Raw genomic sequence first — 15369 nt, 5'->3', positions numbered from 1 at the left:
AAGTGCTTACTATGTTCCAAGAACAATGTAAATGCTGCCTTTAAGGAGCTTATGTTTTAAGAGGGAAAGATAACACCTATAAATTAGGAGGGTGGTGGCCAGGGAGAGGGGTGTTTTGGACAGAGAAGTCAGAGAGAATGGTGATTGTTGCCATAGAGCAAATGATTGACACGCCCTTTACAGCAATGGTAGTATTGATATTATTACTGTTCTCAGAACTAGAGTTTGAGGTGTTGGGGGGGAAAGGCTATGTATATAGCAGCATGGCATGAAGAAAGTCAGAAAGTGGTGTGGTAGACCTAAATCCAAAATATGATAATGTGAATATTCCCAATCCAGAGCCAAAAGATGGGAGTTTAAATTCCAGTAGAAAGTGGAAGCTATAGCTACAGACAACATGGCATAGAGAGAGCCAGGAAACTGACATGGTCACATATCAATTCACAATTGCTCTTAAATATGTGAAATAATTCTCACTGCTATTGGAAAACTTTAAGGCAAAAAATAGAAACCTTAACTATCAGCATTCATTTTAATGATATTTAATTTTTTCCCCAAGTACTATGTAATCTTTAAAAAAAAGTTTGTTTCATTAATGCCTTTTGTTTTACATCATAACCATTTCCAGTTATAAAACCCTCCCCCAAGAATACTCTTTTATAACCACAAAGACAATTAAGTATATTTAACCAATGTAGTAACTGTATCTGATGGAATATACCACTACCACCATTCTCCTTTAAGGAGGGAAATACATTTTATCATCGCTTCTCAAGGAGGAATACTTGGTATTACAGTTACTCAGAGTTTGATATCTTTTGTGGGGGGTTCTTTTTGGTTTACATTGTTGTAGCTATTGTGTATATCATTCTTGTTTCTTCTTCACTCTATATCAGATCATACAAATTTTCCCGTGTTTCTGTGAATGTGTCATATTGGTTGTTTCTAATGGCGCAATAATATAGCATTACATTCATGTGCAATGTTGTAATGATGTAAAGGGCAGCTAGGTGGTACAGCAGATAGAGTGTTGGGCCTGAAGTCAGGAAGACCTTAGTTCAAATCTGACCTCAGACACTAGTTATATGATCCTAGGCAAGTTACTTAACCCTGTTTGCCTCAATTTCCGCATCTGTAAAATTAGGAAATTCCTAGAATAGGAGATGGCAAACCACTCCAATATCTTTGCCAGGAAAACCACGAATAGGGTCACAAAGAATTGGACACGACTGAAAATGACTAAACACCACCACATTGCTATACTACAATTTGATCAGCCATTCCCCAATTGGTGTCAGCTACTTTGTTCCCTTATTTTGCTACCACACAAAGTGTTTCTCTGAATATTTTGATATATATGCATATAGAGCCTTTCTCTTTGGGATATATGCTTAGGAGTGGAGTTACAGGGCCGAAAGGTATGGACAGTTTAGTGACTTTTACTGCATATTCCAAGTTGTTTTCCAGAATAGTTGGACCACTTCATAGCTCCATTAATAAATGTATATTATTGTGCCTGTCTTCTCACATCCACTCCACCACTGATTATTTCTATCTTTAATCATCTCTGCTGACTTGATGGGTGTGAGGTGAAACCTCAGAGTTGTTTCAATTTATAATTCTATTATTAATGATTTGGAAAATTTTTTTGTATGGTTTTGGTAGTTTGCAGTTTTTCCTTTGACAGCTCTTTGTTCATATCCTTTAACTACCTACCTATTGGAGAATGATCCTTGGTCATATATTTATGCTAATTCCTTATATGTCTGGGATATGAGACTTTTATCAGAGATATTTGACTTATAGATTTTTTTCCCCCACCTAACAGTTTCTCTCCTTGTTTTTAATTTACTTTAAAAAATTACTCAATCAGGGGCAGCTAGGTGGCGCAGTGGAGAGAGCACCGGCCCTGAAGTCAGGAGGACCTGAGTTCAAATCCAGTCTCAGACCAAACACTTGACACTTACTAGCTGTGTGACCCTGGGCAAGTCACTTAACCCCAATTGTCTAAAAAAAAAAGTACTTAATCACATGGCAAAATAGTATCAACAGCAATTTAAGCAATTTAATTATTTGAGTAGTCATACTTGCTTCATTCTTTTGCATATATAAATTATTTTATAGAATTTGACTGATGTTATATTTCTTTCTCAGGTGCAGCTGGTGAATAATCGGTTTAAAGGAGTCAAATATTTCCGCTTGAATACGTTGGCATCTCTGGGTTATGTAGTTGTGGTAATAGACAACAGGGGATCTTGTCATCGAGGGCTTAAATTTGAAGGTGCCTTCAAATATAAAATGGTGTGTGTGCAAGAAAATATTTGCCTATTAAACATCTTGATGCATTGTGTGGCATTGGTCGGTGTAAAACCCTGAGAGTAAAAGAGAGAGAGAGTAGGAAGCTGGTGATTAATAATATTAAACATATTAATTCATTTCTTCTTGTTTGAAACCTTAGAGATATAAGACAGAGCTACTTAACCTAATTTGTAGAAGTATCCCTGACTTCTGATTTTCAGAGTTTGAGACTGAAAGTAACATTGCCAGTTTGCAGCTTCCTATATAATGCCAAGAAGAATGTTTGAGCTTTGTTCTGTCCACTGCAAAGAGGGAGGGAGACCAGCTGATCAATGTCTCCTTGTGATAAGCTTTTTTCTCTCTACAGGAAGCTTAAAATGCTACCTTTTAGAGATGCTCCCATGTTATACCTGCTGCATTTGGGAAACAAGAAACTGATGTTCCTTTTGCACAGTAAGACAGTTACAATATTTGCCAGTGTATTCAACATGCTGAGTAGGACATGGTGACTTTTTCTTAAGGCCACTTCTTTGACCTTATGTTGTACTCTCATGTAATACTTTTTTCTAGCTTAGAAAAATAAATTTTATGTCCTGGCATACCATATCTCTCTGCAAGCATTATGTTTAATGAGAGGGATAGAGATTAGGGAAACAGGAAGGTAGTGCCTCAATTATGACTCCCTTTTCTTACTTTTCAAAATAATAGAGGTATTAGCCTAGAGAAGAAGTCTAAAGGGTGACTTATTTCCTATCTTTGAGTATATGGAGGCTTGTCACAAGGAAGACTTTGACCAACAGATCTCCCTCTTCACAGAGGAAGAAGAAAAGAAAATCAGATAGCTGTGACAAGGAAAGTACTTTACAAGTATACAAAAAAAGTACTGTACGATTATGGGGATAATTAAATACTAGCAGAGTCTTCTTAAAGGAAGTTATAAAATTGCCACGTATAAGGAAGTTTTTCAAATTGATACCATTGCCTCCCATTTAGCTGATCACAGAATTTAAGAACTAGAATAGACCACAGAAGTCATGTAGTCTGATGCCCTCATTTTATAGTTGACGAGATTAATAATGATACTATGATTCTAAAAAAAAAGGGACAGATTCCATTTTTAAAACAAATAGATTTTAATAAGCAGTGCTGTAACACTTCTAATTAAGCACTAACAATGAAATGTACTCCTTTTCTTTCAGGGTCAAATAGAAATTGAAGACCAGGTAGAAGGACTTCAGTACCTAGCATCTCAGTATGACTTCATTGATTTAGATCGTGTGGGCATCCATGGCTGGTCCTATGGAGGATACCTCTCTTTGATGGCATTAATGCAGAGGTCAGATATCTTCAGGGTATGTGAATTCTTATAGACTTGTTTTTGAGACACAAATCAAAATATCTTTATGGCTTAGGGATAGAACATAGGGCAGAATTCTTCTAAATGAAGAATGGCATTTAATTTTTTTCCCTAGGTACTATGTAATCTTAAAAGAAGAAGTTTGTGTTTCATTAATGCCTTTTGTTTTTCATCATAGCCATTTCCAGCTATAACACACTTCCCCAAGAATACTCTCTTATAACCACAGAGACAAGTATATCTAACCAATGTAGTGACTGTATCTGATGGAATATATCACATAATTAAATGCCTTTTTTTTGTTTTAGAGACTCAGAAAAGCTATAAAATATCAGAGGTTTATATATGTTAACTTTCCATAAGGTATATAGCCATGCGATTTGTCAACTTTTGGCAACCAATTATTATTAGAAAATTTTGACCACAAAGGCTTAAAAAAAATTAATGACAACAAGTTTTTAAAATAGCATGACCTATAGAAATCAGATATCATGCATAATGATGTAGTTAATAACAGCAGAATATTTTTATTCAGCCATCAATATAAATTCAAATGACTAGCATGATTTTCACTGGCTACTGCCTATGGACAGGGTCAATAAGATATTTAAGTATAAAAGTTTATGTGGCATCCATAAAATTAAATGATTTAATATTTAAATATAGCTTTTTGTTGTTTTAAGCCAGCAGAGCTACAAGGGACTTTAAAAAAAAATCATAGCAAGAGCCATGGAACTGAAAGCAATCTACCAAGATTACACAACTGTCAAGTGGTAAAGTGAGGATTTGAACTCATGTTCTCTGATTCCAAATTTTCCTTTACTCGATAATGCTGCATTCCATACACAAAGCTTATGTATGCAAGATACTTTCAGCATATGCACTCTTAATTTTTCCAGTAGTAGAGATAGATTTGCAATAAACCATCCACAGTTTCTTTTTCAGTCACTCTTTTGACTAAAGAATATGCATTTGTAAAATGATTGATCCAAGAGAAGAATGTATTGTGTGCCTGAAAAACATTGAAACTAACTGGTCACCCATGACTGGAAATAACATTTACAACATGACTATCCAAGCTAACGAGACCTAAGATCCATTATGTACAACAGGAGAATAATTTTAGCCTATACGTTTGCAGTTGCAAGTATTCACTGTTAATCCTTTCCTGGCCTACATTTAATTGTGATTGTTGGTTTGTATAGGTTGCCATTGCTGGAGCTCCAGTTACTCTGTGGATTTTCTATGATACGGGATATACAGAACGTTATATGGGTCACCCTGACCAGAACGAACAGGGCTATTACCTAGGATCTGTGGCCATGCAAGCAGAGAAGTTCCCTTCTGAGTAAGTATAGTCTTTTAATCAATAAGCAAAATTTAGAAATTAAATTTTTATTTTAGGGCCAGTTTTTAATAATTTGATGGAAATCCCCCCTTGGGCAGGGGGGAGGGAGGGAAGAAAAAAAAATTAACTAAAAGTGCCCAGCAGAGAACAAAAGAAAAACTAGAAGAAAGTACAGAAAAGCTGGGTAGCTTTGAAAAAAATGTATAGTATTTATTACATAGGTTTTTTTGAAATGGAAATTTATTGTTTTATATTGAATCCTCTCTTATGTTATGCTGTGTACATGGAAATGTTTTTTTCTTGTTTTGTATTTAAGTTTAAAATGAATAAAAAATTATTTTAAAAAGGAAATACCAGTCTTAAATGGTCAGCGTTAGCAAAGTGATTTTATAGGTCCTAAGATAGTAGTTTTTACTTACTTGAATAATCATTTGCATAATTATAATCCTGTTTGTGTAATTTCTTTTCTTCTACCTATGATTAAAGAAATTAAAGACAAAATTCTACTAAAATGAAACAAAAAAGATGTTAAAAGGTTTTTATACAATATTGTATAAGTGCCCTGTTCCTAGAAAAGGGTATGACTGATAATCTGTCTGGTTTCACAGCCAGTTTCTCTAAAGGAAATTGTACAGACCCACCCTCTTTTTCATTCTTGATTTTTTTCCCCCTAAGACAAGGAAGCAAGTTAACATAATGTGATTTTGAAGTTAAATTGTTAGAATTTGATCATGATGCATGAGGAAGTTGACAGTAATTAAACAGAGCTATATATTAAATTATGTGGCTCTCTTAAGTATTCCAGCATATCACTCTATGTTTTATCTTTTCCAGACCCAATCGTTTACTGCTATTGCATGGGTTCTTGGATGAAAATGTTCACTTTGCACATACCAGTATATTACTGAGTTTTTTAGTAAGGGCTGGGAAGCCATATGATTTACAGGTAAGTTCCCGTGCACCATCTAAATTAAGATATAACAATATCATATGATTGTCAGTTTTCCTGGTTAAGAATTCTGTGCTACACTTTGGCCTTATGAGCTCAAGATTTTTAAATAAGACATGATGTGAAAAGTAAATGATGTTTCCTTGCATTATAATAAGAGTAAAAGGTTATGTTTTTAGCTCTGGCCTCCTACTACTTACAAGAACCAAAAAGATAGACATGGTTAAATGCTTTTAATTTAACAAAAATTGAAACTTGGTTAAGGTTGTGCTGAGAAACTTGACTATCTAGTTCCACAGCTCAGTGTTTTTATACTCAGTTTCATTCCTTGTAAACACAGAAATGGCAGTAGGAAGTCAATTTACTGTTCTTTTCCTTTTTTTCTCTTAGTTGGTTGAGGAAATGATACTTGATTTCATGGTTGAAAAGGCAATCTTTTGATATCATAATCTTTTAGTTCTTTCTTCACTACTTCACCATTAACATTGATTTGTATAGTCCAGGAGTCAGAAGGTTATCTCTTCTCAAATAAACAAGTTTTCATTATTTAAAACCCACTTCTGGGCAGTGAGAGAAATAAGTTTCCTTCTTATATATCCTTATTCCAGCACTTACACATATTCACATGTGCCCTGAGCATATCTGCTTTTTTATTCCATTTGTTGAATTGTCATGGGCGTTTGTGTTTAAGGAAATACTCTGAATTATCTGATTGCAGATAAGTAGGTGAATTTTCTCTTAACTTAATGATAAAGGAAGTTGGAAGAAGAGGGGATGTGTCAGAAAACTGGATGAGATGAAAAGCCTTTTTTATGGACCTCTAATGACTATGTGTATATGTGTGCATGTAAGGCTACTCTTCTTTCATATTGTTAATCTTGTTAGACATCTGTTAGGGAGATTAAAAGAGATTTATAGTTATTAACTGCTTGTCCTTTGTATTTTGTGATATTAATTTTTATTTTTAGATCTATCCTCAGGAGAGACACAGCATAAGAGTCCCTGAATCTGGAGAACATTATGAACTGCATCTTTTGCACTATCTTCAAGAAAATCTTGGTTCACGAATTGCTGCTCTGAAAGTGATATAATTGTAACTTTTGTGGAACTCTGGTACATGGCTGCTTAACCAAATGAGGAGGTTTAATCTGTAGAAAATAACTGATCATCACATTTTGGTGCCTGCTACATAACATCCACTTCTGAAAGTAAATTTGGTGCCATACAAGAATCTACAGTACATGAATAGCAACCTCATACCTTAACTCACACAAAGAATCGAACGATGTAAATTTCCATGGGACACAGCAATACCATGAAAATTACTGAGAGAAGCTAAAACATTTGCAGCACATATCAACACCATCATATTTCCACCTTTTAAAAGCATTGTAAGCCTCATGGATTTAATTGGTGTATTTTTATATTTGAGTTTGTTACATTATGGTAATTAATATTAGGTGATTGGTTCACTACAATTCCTGAATCTCTGGCTAATGACAAATTTGATAGCACTTAAGTGTAATTGAATAGCTTATGCTTCATTGCTTGGGGTGTGTCCAGCATGTTAAGAACTAATCACTATTAAACCTATGACTTAACCAATTGTTAATGATTTTAAGGAATAATTCCTAGTGGCCTCCTAAAGACACTCATTTTGGTTTATTCAAGTTCTTCCCAGTTTTTCAGTGAGTTTCAGCTGTGTCTAGTAAAAAAAAATACTAATTTTTCTTTGATGATGTGACAAGATGGATTTTACCTGATTTACTTTTACATAAAGGAGAGTAACTGTATTTGTAGCATGGTTTTAACTAATCTTATGATATTAATAATTATATGCAGATTAATTTTAAATTGAATGACAATAACTTAAATATTTGCAGGCTATTTTTTCCTTTAGGAAAAGAAAAGTATATATTCACTTTTGTTCTTCAGAAAATATGTTGGTACCCAATTTTCCATAGACCATTTCCTTATATTGAAATGTTCTAGATTTGGCAGAGACAAGGGGAGGTGGGGGGAAGATGGAAGGGAAACATAGGGAGGTCAGAGTGGGGCTATGGATCTTTTTAAGTCCAAAGTGTTAGTGCCACTTGGCTGAGAAAAGTCATGAAAAAAAATTGAGAAATGAGATTTTAACTTGTAGAATATTAACTAGGAAAACAGAAGTAAAATAATCATCCCCAAGCCAGTGTAATCCTAAACTGACTGTATCTAGGAGAATTCTTTTTAAATTTTTTGGAAGCAAATATTTACATTCCCTCCTTTTTAAGTGGTTCAGTGAGCACAAAGAGCTTTTTGAAAATGGCAACTTTAAAGTAGAAATTTAAATTTCCAACAGATTTATTTACCATAAGTTGACCCCCTTAGTGATGCATTATTCTCTTCATTGTTCAAAATCTGTATATAATTTCCTATTTTAAGTTTCCCTAAAATAAACTCTCATAGTGAAATTATTCTGGTTTACCCCTAACATTTGAATGTTCAAGGGTTTTCATATGCTTTCAGGTACTGATTGGGTTCCCACTGGAGTGTTGGGTAGAAGGGCAGAATTTTCTTGATACTAGCTGGGTAAGAGCTTAGCAGGAAGGAAAACTTAACTTTAAAAACCTACCCAGCCCTGCTAATCATAGGCATTGATGTTTTCTTTGGAAGAAGTTGCTGTACTTATGAACAAGAGTCCCCAGAGAGAATATGGGAGCTTCTTTTGCTTATCACATACTGACTGTAGATTTTTGTCTACCGAGCATATGCTTATCACAAACAAAGCCTTTTTCTTTGTGGCCGATTTTCACCTTATGACAAGAGGGGGTAGGAAATGAGTGAAGCCAGAAGTGATAATGTACCAGTGTTGGTTATTCATTTGGGAAAATTCTTTCCATATTTTGACTGTAGTGTATATACACACCTGTCTCTCTCTGTGTGTATATTTATCATATATACATATATCACATATATGTGTATATATATGTACAACTTACATGTTTAATATCCTCCCCCACCTAGATTTGTTTATATTCTTTTGATTTGGGTAACTTCACACCCCTCAAAACCCAAGAAAATATTTCCCCCTGTGACTTGAGTTTTACTTGATGAGGGAGATGCATGGTTCTGTACCAGTAGTTTCCAAGGATCTGTGATCATTGCACATAGTGTACAGAGCAGAATGGGTATCCAGTAGTACCACAAGCCAGTGGACAAGTATTCATTTTAAATCTCTTACTTTGTAAGGCTGTCTCTTTACAATGGCACCTCTTGCTTTGCCAAAAGAAAAAAAAGCAAAATACTCAAATGCTGCTGCATACTGTTCTAGTGAAACACATGGTTCCTTTTTAGTTCTTCCCTTTTCCCTATCCCAATAAATAAAGAAATTGGAAGTTCTCATTACAGCTTCTAAGCACTGTTTCCCTTCTTTACCAGTGAAGAAATGCTGTCATTTGGCAGCCATACTATGAACATGACTGATTTTTTTTTTCAGAAAGGATACTTGATTGGATTTGCTGTTGCTAAAGGAAGTGGAGACTCGTGCTTACAAAGTTAGCAAGCAATGGAAAGCTCTACCAAGATTCACTGGTAACATTAACTATGAGGAAAGCAACTCATCAAGTGGAAGTTTAAAACAAGGAGCACATTTGGTGAGAGCCAAAAAGCACTGAGGTTAAAAAGCGACCTGGGTTATTCATTGTCTTGATAAATTCCCATGGCCATTACTGAGTATAGTTATTTGAAATAACTCTGAAGACTCTAATGGGTGAAATTTATACTATGCTGACTTAGAAGAGATAGGGATGTGTAAGCAGGAAATCCTCTCCCCACAGTTAAGTATTGACCACCTTTTCTCACTACAAGAGATATGTATGAAGAACAGCTAGCAGACAGCTTCCTCCTCTCTTCCAAGGCCTCAGTTTGAAATTTTTTCCCACAGGCAACAAAAGGGAGTGAATCCTGGTCCTACCACCACCATACCAGCTTCCTGACCTTTTTAAGAACTATATTTAATTGTTGCATGTTGCCAGTGTTGAGATTTTTCTTTTTGTTTTAGATTTTGTTCCATTTTCTACTTCTCTTTATATAATATCTTTTTTCATGTTTTGGAATTATTCTCCTAATAAAACTCTTAAGTTCCAAGAAATATGTAGAAAAGGCAAACTTTAAATACACAACGTACATATGTAATATATAATATATATATATACAGTCTTATTTCACCTATTTGAGCACTTTTTTCTTTAATAAAAAAGTACCTAAATGTGGAGAAGGAAATGGCAAACCACTCCAATATCTTTGCCAAGAAAATCCCAAATGGGGTCACGAAGAGTCTGACTGAAAAACAACTGAACAAAAATGTTTTTTCCCTACTCCAAATTATATGCTAAGGATGCTTATTAATGAAGTTGTACTAATCAGCATGTGAAGTTGTTAAATATTATTAAAGTCATTCTGCCAATTAAAATGTGTTTTACCTGGTAATAGGAACATTAGGGAATTGATAATTCACAAGACTGGCTGCTAATAGCACAAAATTGGTTGCTCATGATCTAGAAGCCCATCTACCTGACCTATTAACTTAGAAAACAGAGCCAGGACTAGTTCTGATGGAAATCTGAAGGATAGCTAGCCCTTCTCGTGAGATAAAGGGGGAGTATCAGTGTCATAACAAAGATATAAGAAGAACCTTCCTCCACCCCAACTCCCAGCCTAGGATATTGGGATAATATAATACAAAATGCCTTCCCAGTTTCCTTCTGGTTCCCTGAGTGTCAGTACACACGCATACAATTTCCAAACTGATCGGTTCTACAGACCTTCAGAATAAAAAGAAACAGTAGTGTTTTGGTTAGGTTTTTTTTCCCTTTTCTTTTGTGGTTGCTCAGCACAATTAGAGTTCAGGTGTTTAATTTTAGAATGTAAAGTGCCTGCTGTTTTAAGCATTGACTTGTACTAACAGAATTGCATGTCTCCCTCCAGTAAGTTTCCCTATTTCTAGCTACATGGCTTTTAATCATGTAAAGTGGAAACATTAGTTTTGTTGTGTTTTATTATAGATCCTTTTGTTGGAATAAAGATGCTGCTAAAATAAATTGAATTAAATGTTTCTCCCCTACCCCATTTTAAACATTCTCTTTGATTTAAGGATGAAATTAAATCTCTAATTCAGCCTTCAAAAGTAACATTTCAAGGTTAGCAGAAGAGGGGAAAGAGGCCATTTTGTGAAGAATTACACAGGTTTTTAAGTATTAAAATTAGTCAAATCTCTACATTAATTAATGTGTGACGCCTAGAGGGAGATGTACGGTGTTGCTTTCAAGCTGCAAATTGTTGCTTTCAAGTTTCAAATTTTTCTCAGTAACCACCAGCTGGTGCTGCTGAGCAAGGAAAGATATTGCTTTGGAAATCAGCAGGCACAAGATGTATTTGTAGAAAGCATCTTGATGCAATGGTAAGAGCCCTGGATTTGGAACCAGAGGAACTGGGTTGGACTCATAGCCCTGCAACTTAATGCCTTTGCAACCTTGAGCAAGGCACTTAACCTCTTTAGACCTTAGTTTCCTCATCAGTAAAATTCAAGGGTTAGACTATGATTTCATCTATTCCCATCCACTCCTGTGGCTTCAGTTATCACCTTTATGCACTTGATTGACAAATCTACCCAGCCCCAACTTCTGTTAGCTATTCACTCTCAAGGACACTCTAATGGAGATCTCCACCAGGATATTACAGGCACCCATGTCCCATGTCAATATGTCCCAAGTTGAACTCATCTTGAAAAAACCTGTTTCCCTTCCTAATTTTTGTTTATGCTAAAAGTAGTCATCCAGTAACCCAGCCTCATGTAACTTGTCATCTTTGACTCCCCTCTCTTTTGAACTCAGAGTAATCTGCCAAGTTTTGTTCGTTCTGCCTCCACAATATCTCTTTTTTTCCAGGGTCACACAGCTAGTAAGTGTCAAGTGTTTGGTCTGAGACCGGATTTGAACTCAGGTCCTCCTGACTCGAAGGCTGGTGCTCTATCCACTGTGCCACCTAGCTGCCTCCTGCCTCCACAATATCTCAACTATCTTCTCCTTTCTGTTGCTGCTATGTTTACCCTACTTAAGGTTGTCATTTCTTCTTTCCTTTACTATTTCATTATCCTCTTAATCAGTCTTAACTAGTCTCCACTCTCCAGACAATCTGCTGCCCAGATTATCTTTATCACGTACTACTATGTTGGCCTCAAAACTTCCAGGTGTCCACATTGTCTACTGAATTAAAAACAGTCCTAATCCTGGCTTCCAAGGCCCTCCACAAGCTAGTTCAAGCCTATCTTTTCTGGTTTACCTCATATCTTTCTATACTCTGCTTTCCAAGCAATCAAAACTACTCTTTATTCTCCATGCTTGTGTCTTTTATCTTTGCTTTTTCTTGTGCTTTGAATAGACTCTTGCCTTTCATCTGTTGAAATCCTTTTCTTCTTGGTCCAGTTCCTCCCAGATCACATCCTCACACTTCAGCGTGAAAGTAATTCTTCCCTCAAATTCCTAGATCCTTTGCACTTCATGTACAGTCATTTATGTACTTGTATTGAAGTAATTCTCATCTTGTCTCTGTCTCCCATTAGATTATAAACTCTTTGGGAGTAGATTCTGTGTCATCTTTCTTTATATCCACAGTGCCTTGGTTATAGTCATGCTTAAATAAATGTTTGTTGAATTGAGTTAGCAAGAATTAAGTCCCCATCACCAAGATTCTACCTTTGGTAGAAATAGAGGGTCAGAATAGAATCATCATGAAAGGGAAGCTCACCCTCCTGGTCCTAGGAGTGCTGAACCCTATTGAACCATCACTAGCAAAGAATAAATCTCAGTTTAGTATTAAAGAGGGATATTAGTCCCATGTGCTCAAGAGAGTTCATCTTACTCTAAAACTCTGGTTGATAGAAATTTGCTAATGTTTGTTCTATTAGAATGCCATGGCTTTCTCCTCTGAGACTACTATAAACCTAGGGCTCACAGTTTGATAGAGGAGGCAGATAAAATGCTAAGATAGCTGAGGTAGATATGTTTGACTAAGATATTTCAGTAATAACTTGAGGAGAGGCAATGTGGTATAGTATAGAGAGCTGGTCTGAAAGCCAGGAAGTCCTGCCTCTGACATCCTGGCTAAATGATCCCAGGTAAGTCATTTAACCTCTCAGTGCTCTGGACAACCCCCCATGGGTCATGACACAGCTCAGATAGAAACTGGGGCCACTAAATTGTACATAAGGATCCCTGAAGTCACATATTGATTTAGAAAAGCACATATTAACATTATTTATGTTCTATTGTGTTTTTATTTATTTTGTCAAGTATTCCCACATTTACATCTTAATCTGGTTTGGAATTTACTAAGGAATATTGAGAAGTGTTTGACAGACATCTCTGCTCTCCAGCTGTGTTGCAAAAAAGGTGCTGACCTGTATTAGTAGAGGGAATTTCCTCACCTGGGACTTTACTGTATTATTGAAGTTAGAAGTCTAGTCTCTATTCATCTCCTCAGGAATAACCCTCCTTCTTATTTGATCCCTTAAACCAGGGATTAAGGATTTCAAATCAAAGGATTTCAAAGTTGAGAGGGACCTCAGAATCCAACCCATACCTGAACAAGAATTCCATCTACAAAATATGAGAAATGTGTTCTTTTAGCCTTTGCTTTGCTTGAAGACATCAGTGAGGAGGAAGCTGCTGCCTCCTGAGGCAGCCCGTTCCACTTTTGGATAGCTCTCATTATTAAGACAGGTTTTTTGTTTTGTTTCTGACAGGAAGCCTGAATTTCTCTCTTTGCAACTTCGACCCAGTATTCCCAGTTCTTCTTTCTGGAATCATACAGAATGCGTATAATCCCTCTTCCAAATGACATATCTTCAGATCCTTGAAGATATAGCTATCATGTTTCTTCTGAGTTGTCTATTTCCCAGGCTATTGCTCTCCAGAGTGTCAATGCCCTTTGTAAAACATGGTACCTAAAAATGAATGTAATACAATTAAATGTGGTCTACCTGGTACCTGCACTCATAACAATTACCTTTTTCCTACAAGTCCAAGGTCACAACTTTTTGGACAACTATATTACACTCAGTGATTTTCAGTTTTAAGTCCGCTTAAACCCATGGATCTTTTTCAAACTAATTACTGTCTTACAATACCTTCCCTCATCTTGCATTGGGAAACTGATTGAATTAACAGGCATTTATTTCCTTCCACCCAAGCTCTACCACCAGCCCTCTCATAGAAAAAGGAAAGAAAAAATCCTTGTAACAAATATGCACAGGAAAACAAAACAAATTCCCATATTGGCCATCTCACTTATATATGTATATATGTGTATATATACATACACATATATACATACATCTATACATATATAATTAGAATCATGATTGGTCATTGAATTGATTAGAGTTCTTGAGTCTTTCAAAAAAATTTTTTTACAATTTTATTATACTAAAAGTTGTTTTCCTGGTTCTAACCACTTCATCCTATATCAGTTCATAAAGTTTTCACAAGTCTCTGAAACTATCCTCTTCATCATTTCTGACAGTGCAATAATATTCCATTGTATTCCTATACCATAATTTGTTCAGCCATTCTCCAATTAATGGGTACCCTCTTATTTTCTAAAAGTTTGCTACTACCAAAGAAAGTTTCTGAAAATATTTTTGTACAGGGAATTTTTTCCCTATTTCTTTGATTTCTTTGGGATAGAACTAGTAGTGGTATCACTAGGTCAAAGGATACGCACAGTTTGGTAACCTTGGGGACATACTTCTAAATTGCTTTCCAGAATGGCTATAATAGTTTGTAACTCCACCAAGAGTACATCGATCACTTTTCCTTTTTGTCAGCTTTGCCAATCTGAAGAGTGTATAGTGGACCTTCAGAATAACTTTAATGTCCATTTTGCTAATTATCACTGATTTGGAGAATTTTCTCATATGACTCGAAATGGCTTGGATTTCTTCCCTTGATAATTGCTTTTTCATATCTCTTAACCATTTGTCATTTAGAGAATGGCTCTTGCTCACAAAGTTGAATCAATTCCTTACATATTTGGAAATGCAATCCCTCTCAGTGAAACCTGCTATAAAGATTTTTCCCCAGTTATTTCTCTTCTAATCTAAATTGGATTGAATTTGTGCAAACCATTTTAAATTTTGTATAATCAAAATTGCCCATTTTATCTTTTGTTATATTTTCTGACCCTTGTTTGATCATGATCTCTTTTCTTATAAATCTGAGAGGTAATTTCTTCCTTACTGTTCTAATTTGTTTATGATGTCACTTTTTGTGCCTAGGTCATGTATCCATTTAAAAATTATCTTGGTATATGGTATGAAATGTTGGTTTGTACCTACTTTCTGCCAGACTTTTTCCCAGTTTTCCCAGGAGTTTTTAC

General features: G+C 35.5%; 1 protein-coding gene across 4 annotated transcripts in view; it reads left to right on the top strand.

Annotated features, from left to right (window-relative positions):
• Nucleotides 1–11033, top strand: part of DPP8 (dipeptidyl peptidase 8) — a 63278-nt gene extending 52245 nt beyond the window's left edge. For 2 of the 4 annotated variants that reach the window (XM_020983091.2, XM_020983101.2), the window contains exons 16-20: nt 2155–2301; nt 3498–3650; nt 4861–5003; nt 5838–5949; nt 6921–11033. In XM_020983091.2, the coding sequence (XP_020838750.1) occupies nt 2155–2301; nt 3498–3650; nt 4861–5003; nt 5838–5949; nt 6921–7043 (678 nt within the window). In that variant the 3' untranslated portion in view covers nt 7044–11033. Of the gene's footprint in view, nt 1–2154; nt 2302–2665; nt 2752–3497; nt 3651–4860; nt 5004–5837; nt 5950–6920 lie in introns of those variants that run through there. The other 2 variants (XR_002323785.2, XR_002323786.2) reach the window with 2 other exon arrangements.
• The last annotated feature ends 4336 nt before the right edge of the window (nt 11034–15369 follow it).

Source organism: Phascolarctos cinereus, unplaced genomic scaffold (genome assembly GCF_003287225.1).
Source record: "Phascolarctos cinereus isolate Bilbo 61053 unplaced genomic scaffold, phaCin_HiC Scaffold_3;HRSCAF=262, whole genome shotgun sequence".
Lineage (NCBI taxonomy): Eukaryota > Metazoa > Chordata > Mammalia > Diprotodontia > Phascolarctidae > Phascolarctos > Phascolarctos cinereus.
This window is presented reverse-complemented; position numbering and strand designations above follow the sequence as displayed.